The sequence below is a fragment of the Notolepis coatsorum genome (assembly GCF_963971535.1).
Source record: "Notolepis coatsorum genome assembly, chromosome: 10".
Classification (NCBI taxonomy): Eukaryota; Metazoa; Chordata; class Actinopteri; order Aulopiformes; family Paralepididae; genus Notolepis; species Notolepis coatsorum.
Window position 1 is genome coordinate 117,066,614 of NC_140174.1, and position 15,287 is coordinate 117,081,900.

At 44.5% G+C, this 15,287-nt stretch overlaps 1 protein-coding gene across 1 annotated transcript in view; it reads right to left on the reverse strand.

Moving 5' to 3' along the window:
• Window positions 1-15,287, reverse strand: part of ddr2l (discoidin domain receptor family, member 2, like) — a 230,020-nt gene that overhangs the window by 83,685 nt on the left and 131,048 nt on the right. The window contains exons 10-11 of the mRNA XM_084323157.1: window positions 12,817-12,943; window positions 235-351 (exon numbers count right to left, since the gene is read on the reverse strand). Coding sequence (XP_084179283.1) covers window positions 235-351; window positions 12,817-12,943 — 244 coding nt within the window. The remainder of the gene's footprint in view (window positions 1-234; window positions 352-12,816; window positions 12,944-15,287) is intronic.

Consider the following 15,287-nt stretch of genomic DNA (forward strand, 5'->3'; position numbering starts at 1 on the left):
AAATACTCATGTGATCTGTATATGTTTATGTCTAAATAAAATCAATCAATCAATCACAATTACAATTGGCCACTTTGTGAAATTAAGGCCTGCCTCTTATATAAGCCTCTCTCTAATAAAGGCCTGGTGCTCTTTGCAGCTGAGGTAAATACAAGACCCGTCCAATAATAGAGGATTTACGGTATTAGAAAATTCGACCTCCTCCCTACGGACGGGGAGTAGAGCAGTGCATACCTGAGGCCTCCGCACTCTGCGACAGCTCTGGTAGTTTGCTCCGGAGCACCGCCGGGTTCTGGTACTGAGGATCCAACAGGAACACTCTCTCGTAGGGAGGGTCAATCTGGACCAGACCTGGCGGAAGAAGAAAACATCAACATCTACTGAATGCACCAGAGAGGAAACTGGTATCCATCTTCTTGTCTGACTCTGGAGAAGACGGACAGACGCTTCCTTCTTCTGAGCCTAATTGATGCTACTGTCCTCTTTGTGTAAATCGTTCTGTGACAACGTCTGAGCCCAAACGTTCGGACCTTCGTACGTTACGTTGGCATTCAAATTCTAAATCAACATTTTATTTTTTTTATTTTTTATTTAAAAAATAATCTAAAAAGATTTATATATTCTTTGTATGTGTCTATTCATTCTGTTTAAACTAGAGCTGGGCTCACGTTCCTAGCGGCTCACGGGTGAAAATAATTACCATATCAAAACATCAGCTGCATGACAATGGAGGACGCTGTGAGCAGTGTGAAGCCGGGTTTGCTTCAGGGCTATTTTATTTACAAAAAGCTTCCCGATGGAAACCTCGACAAGACCAAGGTGATTTGCACTTTGTGCAAAGCTCAAATGGCTTACTGTAGGAGTTCCTCGAGTCTCAAATATCACCTAAGCAAAAAGCATCAAATTGATGTTAGCAAGGAAGGTGCCGCCGGACCAAGCACTGCTGCACCGGGGAAAAGTGTTCGTCAAACTACACTGTTTGAGTGCAACCGAGGCAAGCCCATCAGCACAGCTTTATCAGCCAAGCTAACTAACCTCCTAGCCCAGTGGATTGCAATCAATTGCCGGCCTATCAGCGTGGTTGAAGATGATGGACTCAAGCTTCTTCTCCGGGCGGCAACAGGCGACCCGTGTTACAAACTACCTGCGAGGCGAACCATCATGAGGAGAATCCATGACCAACACGCCACAGAGAAAGCTGTGAAAGATGAGAAGTTGGCCGCGGCGGCGTGTGTAGCACTGACTGGGGACCATTGGACATCTGTCAGCAACGATAACTACCTAGACGTTACTGTACACTTCATCGATGTCAGCTGGGAACTTCACTCGTTCGCTTTGGGTACGTTTATGTAATTTAATTTACCACGGTTAAGTTGGTTTCAGGCTGGATACCCAGCCATCCAACCATAGCATATAACCATCCAACTGGCTGAATATTCATTCCAACCTGAAACCAACCCACCGCGGCATGTAATATTAAATTAAATTTTAAACATCAGTTTGCATGTACCACACTTAAACAGATTTGTCCTTCAGTTATTGGTGTAAAGTTGTGGAATTATCTCCATAGCGAGCTTAAGGGATGTAATAGTGTTTGTCAATTAAAAAAGAATTATTTCTTTCTTTTATTCTTTATTATTATCATTGAATTTTTTCTTGTTTAAACTGTGGATTGTTTGTTTCTTTGTATGTGGTATAAATTATTATTTTGTGTAAATTAGGTTGTACGCCGACCATCAAGTAATACTTGTTTAGTTTAGGAATAAGGGGCAGGTAACTATAAGATTTATTCTTCTTCCTACTCCTTTTGCCCATGGTATGGTATTTATGATTTTGTATGAAAAACTCTATGATTGTATTGTTTTTCCATCTGGCAAATAAAACTCTGAATCTGAATCTAATTGAGCTAATTCAGCTTAACATTTACACAGCTTTAGCTAACGTTATCAGGGATCGATTGATACATTTTACCACAGGCCAACAACATTAGCTACGTTTGCTATAGCCCAGACAACGCCAGCCTGCTGATTTTTAGTTGACTACTACTAGCAAACGTATTCTGATCTACTTTGTCTGTGCTAACGTTAGGTGTGATTAAAACAGAGGAGCGCCACTTTGCAGAAGCGTGTGCCAGGCAGTTTCTGGACGTCGCTAATCAGTGGGGGATAGCCGACAAAATCACCACCATTGGGACAGACAGCGCTCCCAACATGATAGTAGCAGGGAGGATACTGCCATTTGAGCACATGCCCTGCATTGCGCACCTTATACAGAGGGCCATTGTAATGTCACTTCGGGATAGTGGTTTTGATGGTGTCCTGGCCAAGTGTCGAAAAGTGGTCGGACATTTCAAACACAGTCCGGCCAACTCAGATGAGCTGAATGTCCAGCAAGCATCCAGTGAACAAGAGCCAGAGTCACTCGTGCAAGATGTTCCAACACGTTGGAATTCCACCCTTGAGATGATCAAGCGTTTGAGACGCAACAGAGTCCAAGTGCACGCAACGCTGGCCCAGCATAAACACAAGCTGGTCCTCCCAACAGAGTCCCAGTGCACGCAACGCTGGCCCAGCATAAACACAAGCTGGTCCTCCCAACAGAGTCCCAGTGCACGCAACGCTGGCCCAGCATAAACACAAGCTGGTCCTCCCAACAGATGCTGAATATGAGAAGTTGGCAAAGCTGGAGAAACTGCTGGAGCCATGCAGATATGGTCTACAAAGATAGCGTGTTCTTAAATTGGCATACAACTTCTTTTAAAAGTCACTTTGTATTTCATTAAGAAATGCATGCCCTTAAATACTATAAATGATTCAGAATCAGAACTTATAAAAGTGTAATCTTAGTTAAAAGGTGTGTGTGTGTGTGTGGCCATGTTTACACCGGGGTTGAACCGGTTCAGTTCTTTCAAAAATAACTCATAGCGCAGCACCGAGTGCCATGCTATGAGCTTGTATCTGCTATTTTTTTAAGAACTGAACCGGTTCAACCCCGGTGGAAAAGGGGCCTGTGTGTGAGAACTTAAAGAAAGTGTAATCTGAGATAAATTAATTGGCCATATTTTGTGTGTGTGTGTGTGTGTGTGTGTGTGTGTGTGTGTGTGTGTGTGTGTGTGTGTGTGTGTGTGTGTGTGTAGGTACATCACTGAGCTCCTTGGTGGGGAACAGTATGTATCCTGCTCTGTGGTTCTACCTGCCACCCCCAGCACGCAATGAAGATCTCAGATGATGATCCTGCCTACATTGTGCGATTCAAGAATGCCTTCACCCAGGACCTCAACCAGCGGAGGGAGAAAACAAACCTGGAATGGCTGAAGGTATGTGAGACTGACCAGAAAATAACTGTATTGTCTGACCATTATAGACTGTTAAGCCAGTAGATTGATCAATGGATAGATGAATGAGTCATGAAGAAATATGGTGGTTGGATTTGCAAAGTTACTTTAATTTTTTTTTTCATCAATCAATTCATTATTATTTATTTTCGTTTCATCAAAGGTGGCTACTGCTGTTGATCCACGGTTTTAAGGACCTCAAATGCCTGCCCAGAGCAGAGAGGGGGCCAGTGTGGGCAACACTGAGTGGGCTGGTGAAGGCAGAGAGGGGGCCAGTGTGGGCAACACTGAGTGGGTTGGTGAAGGCAGAGAGGGGGCCAGTGTGGGCAACACTGAGTGGGTTGGTGAAGGCAGAGAGGGGGCCAGTGTGGGCAACACTGAGTGGGTTGGTGAAGGCAGAGAGGGGGCCAGTGTGGGCAACACTGAGTGGGTTGGTGAAGGCAGAGAGGGGGCCAGTGTGGGCAACACTGAGTGGGTTGGTGAAGGCAGAGAGGGGGCCAGTGTGGGCAACACTGAGTGGGTTGGTGAAGGCAGAGAGGGGGCCAGTGTGGGCAACACTGAGTGGGTTGGTGAAGGCAGAGAGGGGGCCAGTGTGGGCAACACTGAGTGGGTTGGTGAAGGCAGAGAGGGGGCCAGTGTGGGCAACACTGAGTGGGTTGGTGAAGGCAGAGAGGGGGCCAGTGTGGGCAACACTGAGTGGGTTGGTGAAGGCAGAGAGGGGGCCAGTGTGGGCAACACTGAGTGGGTTGGTGAAGGCAGAGAGGGGGCCAGTGTGGGCAACACTGAGTGGGTTGGTGAAGGCAGAGAGGGGGCCAGTGTGGGCAACACTGAGTGGGTTGGTGAAGGCAGAGAGGGGGCCAGTGTGGGCAACACTGAGTGGGTTGGTGAAGGCAGAGAGGGGGCCAGTGTGGGCAACACTGAGTGGGTTGGTGAAGGCAGAGAGGGGGCCAGTGTGGGCAACACTGAGTGGGTTGGTGAAGGCAGAGAGGGGGCCAGTGTGGGCAACACTGAGTGGGTTGGTGAAGGCAGAGAGGGGGCCAGTGTGGGCAACACTGAGTGGGTTGGTGAAGGCAGAGAGGGGGCCAGTGTGGGCAACACTGAGTGGGTTGGTGAAGGCAGAGAGGGGGCCAGTGTGGGCAACACTGAGTGGGTTGGTGAAGGCAGAGAGGGGGCCAGTGTGGGCAACACTGAGTGGGTTGGTGAAGGCAGAGAGGGGGCCAGTGTGGGCAACACTGAGTGGGTTGGTGAAGGCAGAAGAACCTGCTCTGCAGCCGCCGAGGGACACTCACCACTCACTCTGACACATTGTGACAACCAACCCCATCATGGGGATGGTTGTCACACACTATGGGGTTGGTTGTCACCATGTGTTTTAACACTTTTAATGGGAAAATCTTAAAAAGAAGTCAAGATTTAGATTTCAGATAATGATTGAAGAAGTGCGTCTTTAGTCAACGGCGAAAGATTGGACGGGTTTCGGCTGTCCTAACTGGGGTGGGTAGTTCATTCCACCATTGTGGGGCAATGACTGAGAATAGACAAGAAGGCAGAACTAAATTTGAAAGTTTAATTGCATTGACAAGTTGACAAATACATAACTTAATGCATCTTAATGAACATAAACAGGAAACACATCTTTAGGCCATCCTATATAACAAAATAAGAACACAATAAATCGGCCTAACAATAATAGCCTACACAACGTGTGACAACCAACCCCAAATAAAATGTGACGACCAACCCCAACTGGAATGTCTTGATAGCATCAAGGCTAACAGCCATCTAACAACTAGTTAGCTAGCTAACAACAATCTAAACTATAGCTGTTGTGAAGGGCCAGATTAAACCGAATATATATATTTATTTATATATATATATTTAATTGTATTTGTATATTCTCTAATATTCCCTGATATCCCTTGTATATTCCTTGTACAATATGCATTGAATATCCATTCTAGCCTACTGAACATCCCATAATAGTCTCCATTCTACTATTGGTCGAGACCTTGGTGCCAGGCTGCCATACCCCTCAGACCCAGTTCAAACGTACCGCTCCACATGTACGAACAAGTCCTAGTTCCGCGTAGGAATCTGGCTACCGCACCACTAATGGGACTATTTGTTCATAGTGCGTATATATACTGCGCTACTAAAGTAGGACTTCCTTTTCAGTCCAGTTTCTTACCCTCCAATAGAGTCACAGACGTAAAGCCTCCCCGCGACGCCACGTGTGGGAGTAAGGCCAAGTTCGCCTACCATCGGTATTGAGACATCGTGTATATTAATATTTGAATAGTCATATTTGGCACTATATCGTCGAGTTGGACGTAGTCTATTAAGCTAATAATAGTCTGTTAATATATAGTGCTTCGTGCGGTGAGAATACTACCGTGGTCAGTGCCCCATCGTTTCGGGCAGAGAACTGGCTGCTTGCCCAGGGTGGTTGACCACACGTGGAGCTGCACCCGAGGAGCCCCAGAGCCGACGAGCGAGTGGACCTGTATACCGGATTATTATTCCCAGGCACGGATTATGCTTTGTATACTTTGATTATTCCATGGATAAAGACCCCCGACACTGCCGTGTGTTGGAACCCCCCCCCCTGGAGAGGACGCAAGGTGAGGAGACGCTCTGCAAGACGAGGTCGCTTCACGTCTCTCCCCCGTGGACCGGAGAGAGCCGGCCCACAAAGAGTCCACCTGCTTTCATCTGTGGTCCAAGGATCGCCGGCGCATTGAACGGCACTACAGTGGGTTCACCTGGGATACCCTTGGCCGGATGAGGCAGCCGGATTCTACCCCCCCCCCCCTCCTACTCCTGTCGGCTTACAAGCGACCGGATTAACCCCCCCTAGTGTGTCCAGTATATAATCATTAAAGTATCATTGCTGTTATTCCTTAAACTATTCCAGGTCGTATATGTACCACCTGCGCCTTCAGAGATTGGACATTCTCTATTGATATACCGACGAATACTCTTGCCATAAAAGTGCATACTAATTCCATTCATAAATGTGATTGATTTGATTAAGTGCTTGCTCTACACACCATCGCTGTGTAGAAATAAAGACCTATTTCTAATTCGTACATTTGTGTTGGATCCGTTTCATCTACGTGACAGTGTTCATCATAATATATTTATGCCGTGTACTGGGTGGCCGAATATTAAGTACAAAGGTAGTGGTAGTAAGTATCATATCTAGTAATACAGTCAGGGAATTGTACCCCTCAGTTACAATAGCTATCCCTTCACACTTTTTAAGGGTAATAATTGTTTCATTATAAACCAATTGTGTAAAAGCCTAGAAGAAAAATACTGAGGAGCGGAATATTTACAAATGGACATGAACAACACAAAAAGTCCTCTCACCTCAAATTCAGCTGTTTCACTCCAAATATGATGTAGGTGAACTCTGACCCCAATTCTGGACATTTAAATACCAAAGTATGGGAGACAGGATCCTCTGGTGGTGAAATATAATGAATGTGACAACCTACCCGTGTGACAACGTCCCCCGTTCTCCCCTACCCCTGCCTCAACTGTCCCATGCGAGAGACTGTTCTCTTTATCAGGCCATATTGTGCAGAAGAGGAGATCTAGTTTGTCACCAGACAATGTGAACAAGCTGGTCTGCCTGAGTGACTGGTGGAAGAAGGAGAAATAGAGATTGGACTGATTGAGTCAAGCCATGTCACATAGTTCAAGTTCAAGTTTGAAATGCTTCTTTCTGTTTTGCTCCTGAGAGTGTGCTAGATACTGTACTGTTCTGTACTGGTAACATTATTTATTTGTGTTAACTTATGAATAAAACAATTTATTAAACACAAGTACAACTTATTGAACATTATTTTGATATTTCATTACCAATTATCATAGCAAAACAGCTTTTTCAAACAGTCTGTAATGCATTTTGGAAACGGGAGATGGGCTCATGGTGTAATGGGCCACCTGGCCTGAGAAACGTGAGTAGGAAAGAAAAAGTAAGGACTTACTTCTGGTCATTATTTGGGTAGAACACACATATTTTGAATGCCTTCGGCAGACTTCAAGTGAGCCATTTTTTTTCCCCATATCGCTTATCTCCTCCACTATTCCCCTCCATGTCTCTTTGTCTGGAGTGACATTCATCTGTATGTGCCGTCTTTCATGATGGCAACCCCCGCTAATAAAGTTAAAGCAAAGGAAATTCGGGCATTCCAGCCCTCGTGGACAGACGACTACGGGTTTGTGTGTCAGAAGGACCGTGCTGTGTGTACTTTATGTTTAGAAAATGTAGTTTGCAGAACGTCAGGTGTGAAACGCCATTTTGAGACGAAGCATCAAAAAAGTTAAGGCAGAATCAATTAAACGTGCCGTGGCCAGGTATGGGAAGCAAGCCAGCACCCTCAAAGTGTTCACGACTGCTAAAAACCACGCAACTGAAGCAAGCTATCGCATTGGACTTACTTCTGGTCATTATTTGGGTAGAACACACATATTTTGAATGCCTTCGGCAGACTTCAAGTGAGCAATTTTTTTTATAACTCTTTATTTTTGAGTTTTACATAAGCATTATACAGAACAGTAATAATATGACAACCACCACCACAGGACAGACAAGACAGACACGACTCACAGGACAGTGTTGTATGGTGGGGGGGGGGGGGGGAGCTGTATTTGCTCTTGGTGTGTCGAGTCTGTTTTGATTGTGCCATGGCAGTCTTTACACATCTAACGGCTCATATGTTGTCCATTTCGACCAGCGTCTGTCGTATGTCTCTGCCTTCATTCTCAGCAGGAATGTCAATTTTTCCATATCGCTTATCTCCTCCACTATTCCCCTCCATGTCTCTTTGTCTGGAGCGGCTTCTTTGAGCCAGCTCCTTGTGATGGCCTTCTTACCAGCTATTATCATGATTTTGAACAGGTACAAGTCTTCATTGTGTATGGTCTCTTCTGTGATCAAACCCAGGTATATCAGCTGGGGTTCCATGGGGAATTCATAGCTAAAATATGTGAGAGTGGTTGGCGTTCATCTGTCCACACTGTCTCCAGCAGGGTTGTTGCCGTTTTAATTGTTTACTCTTAATTTGCGGTGTGATAAAAAATCTCATCACATTTTTCCAACCGAATTCTCTCCATCCTCTCAAGCAGGGGTAGGCAACCCTAGGCACGCGTGCCCGCATAGGCACGCGGGGGCATTTTCATTGGCACAGGGGGCAGCATAATTTTTTATTTTTTTTTATACTTAGCTTTGAAATATTATAGTGAAATATTTTGCACTGTTGTCGCATTTATCTTGTTGAAATCCTCCCACAGGTTCTTTTTTGTAAGTCGACTGTTTTGCACACCCCTATGACAGCTATACAGCTGTTCCCATGGTGCTCAGCTGTCAGCAGTCAGCTGGCCTCCCGCGCCCACGCGCAGTTCCCAGGTAATCACACAGTGCTGCGGTTGCATTCTGTATGTGCCGTCTTTCATGATGGCAACCCCCGCTAATAAAGTTAAAGCAAAGGAAATTCGGGCATTCCAGCCCTCGTGGACAGACGACTACGGGTTTGTGTGTACTTTATGTTTAGAAAATGTAGTTTGCAGAACGTCAGGTGTGAAACGCCATTTTGAGACGAAGCATCAAAAAAGTTAAGGCAGAATCAATTAAACGTGCCGTGGCCAGGTATGGAAAGCAAGCCAGCACCCTCAAAGTGTTCACGACTGCTAAAAACCATGCAACTGAAGCAAGCTATCGCATTGGACTTACTTCTGGTCATTATTTGGGTAGAACACACATATTTTGAATGCCTTCGGCAGACTTCAAGTGAGCCATTTTTTTTTTATAACTCTTTATTTTTGAGTTTTACATAAGCATTATACAGAACAGTAATAATATGACAACCACCACCACAGGACAGACAAGACAGACACGACTCACAGGACAGTGTTGTATGGTGGGGGGGGGGGGGAAGCTGTATTTGCTCTTGGTGTGTCGAGTCTGTTTTGATTGTGCCATGGCAGTCTTTACACATCTAACGGCTCATATGTTGTCCATTTCGACCAGCGTCTGTCGTATGTCTCTGCCTTCATTCTTAGCAGGAATGTAAATTTTTCCATATCGCTTATCTCCTCCACTATTCCCCTCCATGTCTCTTTGTCTGGAGCGGCTTCTTTGAGCCAGCTCCTTGTGATGGCCTTCTTACCAGCTATTATCATGATTTTGAACAGGTACAAGTCTTCATTGTGTATGGTCTCTTCTGTGATCAAACCCAGGTATATCAGCTGGGGTTCCATGGGGAATTCATAGCTAAAATATGTGAGAGTGGTTGGCATTCATCTGTCCACACTGTCTCCAGCAGGGTTGTTGCCGTTTTAATTGTTTACTCTTAATTTGCGGTGTGATAAAAAATCTCATCACATTTTTCCAACCGAATTCTCTCCATCCTCTCAAGCAGGGGTAGGCAACCCTAGGCACGCGTGCCCGCATAGGCACGCAGGGGCATTTTCATTGGCACAGGGGGCAGCATAATTTTTATTTTATTTTTATACTTAGCTTTGAAATATTATAGTGAAATATTTTGCACTGTTGTCGCATTTATCTTGTTGAAATCCTCCCACAGGTTCGTTTTTGTAAGTCGACTGTTTTGCACACCCCTATGACAGCTATACAGCTGTTCCCATGGTGCTCAGCTGTCAGCAGTCAGCTGGCCTCCCGCGCCTGCGTGCAGTTCCCAGGTAATCACACAGTGCTGCGGTTGCATTCTGTATGTGCCGTCTTTCATGATGGCAACCCCCGCTAATAAAGTTAAAGCAAAGGAAATTCGGGCATTCCAGCCCTCGTGGACAGACGACTACGGGTTTGTGTGTCAGAAGGACCGTGCTGTGTGTACTTTATGTTTAGAAAATGTAGTTTGCAGAACGTCAGGTGTGAAACGCAATTTTGAGACAAAGCATCAAAAAAGGCAGAATCAATTAAACGTGCCGTGGCCAGGTATGGAAAGCAAGCCAGCACCCTCAAAGTGTTCACGACTGCTAAAAAACATGCAACTGAAGCAAGCTATCGCATTGCTCATTGCATTGCAAAATGTGGAAAGCCATTCACTGATGGCGAGTATATCAAGGAGGCTTTTCTCTGTAGCTCAGATGTTTTGTTTGAAGGCTTGCCAAACAAAGAGACAATCAAATCAAGGATAAAAGATATCCCCATGTCAGCTTGAAGTGTCGAGCGACGCATCAACGAAATGTCAGAAAATATCAGAGAACAGCAAACAGCTGGATTAAAAGATGCTCCGGTGTGCAGCTTAAAGTGACCAACTACAGCCCCCAGATAACGGAGCTCAGTAAAGCAAAACTGTTTGTCTGCATTGCACCCCCGCCCCAACTCAGATTTAGGGTTGATACAACCATCATAATAATATTGTTAGCACTTTAAGTGCCGAAAACGTGTTTAGGCGTCTTTCCTAGCCATGCTAAAGTTGCAGAGGACGCCCTAACTCGTCTTTAATATCAATATTTCAAAAATCTGTGATCGAAATCATATTTTTCCTCCGCAGCCCTGAGACACAGTGCTGCCCTCCTCTCAACCCTCTAGCGGTTCAAGAGCGCCATCTGGTGGCCGATCGGCAGAAGCGCCAAACAGGAAGTCATGTGGATGAAGTGGTGATCACCCATATTACTTCCGGGCACTCTCTATAGCTCCCGCGACTCCATCTTGAAACACTGGATAATAGATCGCTCGCCCTAACTCAATAAACAACATGATTTGGACGTATATACTATTATACAACCTGGAAATAGATCCGGTATTTCGACATCCCATAATTGAAAACTGTCTTCTCCACGCTGATCGCCCAACGGCCCGCGGAGACTGGGGTGAGTTTTAGCGTTTATTATTACCGTGTTCGATACTAACTGCTATGATGAACATTTGACCCACATTAGATGAATGGTATAACGTTGCCCACGGAATTATAAACGATCCCCCGCCCATCCGGTCATCATCAGATGATACGTAGAAACTCCTAGAAGCACGTCCATTTGAAATTTTTCATCTGGCACCGATCGCTACCAAACTGTATTTCATCATCGATATAATGCATTTGGGGCTATAAATCACGTTCTGGAGAAAGCTGCAGAAAGAGATGAAAACATACTTATACTTTAGACCATATTTTACTATGAATATGTGAATGAAAAAGTTTAACGTTGCTACACAATGAACAATACATATAGGACCTTGAATGGGCCCTAATAATGGCAATCTAGCAATAGAATTTAAAAAGTTATAGCCCTGCAAAGAAGGGGAACTTCTCCATGTTAAATAGAGCTGGCAACGGATGGTATATCATGAATTTAGCCTTAGGCAATCAAAGTGTTAATAATAACAATAATGATGTAATAATGTTAAAATTATCATTAAAAATACCTGATTATGAGAAAATCAAATTACGATGCATGAAATATTGTTGATATGGCACAGGCACACTAGTTACAACTATATTTCAAACTGGCACTTCATGTCAAAAAGGTTGCTGACCCCTGCTCTAGAGCTAGTGGATGAGTGTTGTGTCTCACATATAGAATGCCAATCATCCTCCGTCAAGATTATACTCAGTTCACTTTCCCATTTCTTCTTCACATTATATGAATCACAGTTGTTGCGAGCTTGTAAACTTTTGTACATTTCCGATACCAAATGAGCCATTTAAATCTAGATTAATCTAGATTAACTACAGGATTGCAGATAGATTAATCTAGATTAAAGGGGAACTATTTTACAATTTCTTTCACTATTTGGGCACTTTTACACAATTCCTGTGAGTCTATGGAACACCTCTGTAATATATATATTTTTTTTATTCATTGTTTTATATTTCTAATCAAGTCCTCAAAAACAGCATTTTTCTACCTCAAGATCTCGAGCTGTTTTGAGCCTGGGCTCCAACCACTGTGTGGCAGCGCCGTCTGCTGAACATTAACATGCAGCAGTGACTATATGACATCACATATAGGCACATTTTCAAACGACTCAGTTCAGTGAGGGTGAATATTGTGAGAGGAGAGTTGGAAGAATGCGCCAATATGAGAATTTTGAGACATAGATCATATTAATATAAGTTCACATAGCTAGGAAACAATGCTAAACACTCAAAAAGGCCATTTATAAGATAGTTCCCCTTTAAATAAATGTATCTATGCCCACCTCTACTTTAAACCAATGGGGTTTTTCTTCACAGTTGCAGATAAACACTAATATTATAGTATTAAAAACTGATGAGTTATATTCATTAAAGAAAGTTGATTTAATAATAGGATATTTATATATTATAAATATTTATATAAAAAAAAATATTATAATAATAATTTTCTTTATTTTTAAATATTTTTTGTTGAAATTATAATTTTTTTAATTAAAAATGAAGGTTCGAACGTCCGTTCGAAAAACCCTGACGAAGTTCGAATCCCAAAAACAGGCTTCGGGGACAGCCTTAGAAGGGGGGCATCGTTACCTGACCCCTGACCTCCAGGGGGGGAGGATCCGGAGCGGGGGGGCACGGGCGGGGTCTGGAGGATGATGGTGTCACTGCAGGATGAGAGGCGAACCGTCACCTCCTCCTCTAAGATACGCCGAGGAGCCTGGTGGGAGGGGGGGAGGGAGGGAGGGAGGGAGGGAGGGAGGGAGGGAGGGAGGGAGAGAGAGAGAGAGAGAGGGAGGGAGGGAGGGAGGGAGGGAGGGAGGGAGGGAGGGAGGGAGGGATGGAGAGAGGGAGGGAGGGATGGAGAGAGGCAGGGAGGGATGGAGGGAGAGAGACAGAGAGAAAGAGAGAGAGATAGAGAGAAAGAGAGGGGAGGGGGGAAAGGGAAAGAGGGGGATTTTGAGTTATTTTGAACAAATGTTTTTGATTTTCTTTTTTTATCTTATCCACCACAGCTACCCAGACTGCGATGCTGGCTTCATTAACACCTAAAATCCGTGCAGTAGGTATCTCTAGATTAATCACATCGAGATAGGTGAGGATCCATACCTTCGGGCACATTTTATCCGGTTGAATCCAGCGTGGCGCTATCAACTTTTTGGCAGCTGTAAGACCCGCCAAAATGAGTCTCTTTACATGTACAGAGGTTGATAACTGAGAAACATCATTCAACAACAGTACAGAAGGCAGTATCGGTATGGTCAGAGATAAAATCTCTGATAATTGAGTGGTAACATTTTCCCAAAAGGTCTCAACAGGAGGGCATTCCCAATACATATGCATATATATACCAATAGCACCGTTTGAACACAAGGAGCATCAAGAGTCAGGACTGAGACCCATTAGTTCAATCGTCTAGGGGTCAGGTAAGTCCTATGAACAAAGTTAAGATTAATCTGTTGGTGATCTGGGTTGCGTGATGATAGCCGAACATTTTCCCAGACTGCATCCCAATCAAAATCTACCTCCAGCTCTGGGATATCCTTCCTCCAACCCATGTCTAGGGGAAGGACCTTATATGAGGACGTAAGTAAGTGGCGATAAAAGTCAGAGACGAAGCCTCTCGACGTCTCCTTGTCATAAAATAATTTGTGAAACCTGTGGTGGTCAAGTGGAGCATCGCATGGGACGCCGTGAGCCTTCAGAGCTGCTCTTATTTGTAAATAGAAGAAAAAGGAGGAACTGGGGAGGTGTTACGAAACGGCATGACAGAAGAACCCAGTATGCAGATTGACAGGAGAAAGGAGACGGTGGTTGCTCTTCTCAACGGTGTTATTTTAATATCAGAACTCAAGTTTCAAGTCAAGTTTCAAGTTTCTTTAATAGTTGTCATACAGAAGTACAGAATACTTTTATACAAAATGCTTCTTACTGTTACGCTCCAGAGACTGTGCTAGACAAGATAAGTATGAAATAAAATAGTATAGCATGTAAAATAGAAGTAAAAATAGAGGTCACAGTGTTCAGTATAGACATATGTACAGTGTTCGATGCAGAATAGAAGTAACTGAGTTACCATACAATATACAATATACTATGCAATGTACTAATATACAATACTATATAGTGCAAAGAAGAAATGGGATGAGGTACAATTTAGGTACAATTTACAGTAAGGTGTACGAGTTGTAGTGCAAATCCTTTACCAATAAATATAAAGTGTGTTTAGGTGATCTAAAGTGTGGAGAGTGGGTGCTGAAGTGTGTTGTTTGTTTAAAGTGAGTGTGTGCGTGTGGATGTGTGTGCTGTGTGCATTTGATGGTTGTTGCATAGTGTTTATTGTTCGTTGAGCAGCCTGATGGCCTGGGGATAGAAGCTTCTTCTGAGTCTTTCTGTGCTCACCTTGAGACTCCGGTATCGCTTGCCTGACCGCAGCAGTTCAAAGAAGCAGTTGTTCGGGTGGCTGGAGTCCTTGATGATTATCTTAGCCTTACCCCTGCACCGCTTGTTGTAAATGTTCTGGAGGGTGGGAAGCCCCCCTCCAATTGTGCGTTCGGCTGAACGTGTCACTCTTTGTAGTCTGCTTCGGTCTTGTGCAGTGCTATTCCCAAACCAGGAGGTGATGTTGCCAGTCAGGATGCTCTCTATTGTACATGAGTAGAAGTTCTTAAGGATCTTCTGACTGACTTGGAACTTCCTTAGGTGCCTGAGGAAGTAGAGGCGTTGTCGTGCCTTCTTCACAACACTGTCAATGTGTGTGGTCCATGTCAAGTCCTCGGATATGTGGGCTCCGAGGTACTTAAAACTGTTCACTCTCTCAACCGGTGCCCCGTCGATGCTGAGGGGGCTGTAGTCCTTGACCCCCGACCTCCTAAAGTCCACAATCATCTCCTTTGTTTTGCTGACGTTCAGGGAGAGGCTGTTCTCCTGGCACCATCCCGCCAGGACCTTGACCTCTTCCAGGTAGGCCCTCTCGTCCTTTGCAGAGATCAGGCCCACCACTACTGTGTCGTCAGCAAATTTGATGATTGTGTTGTTACTCCGCTGAGCCACACAGTCGTGTG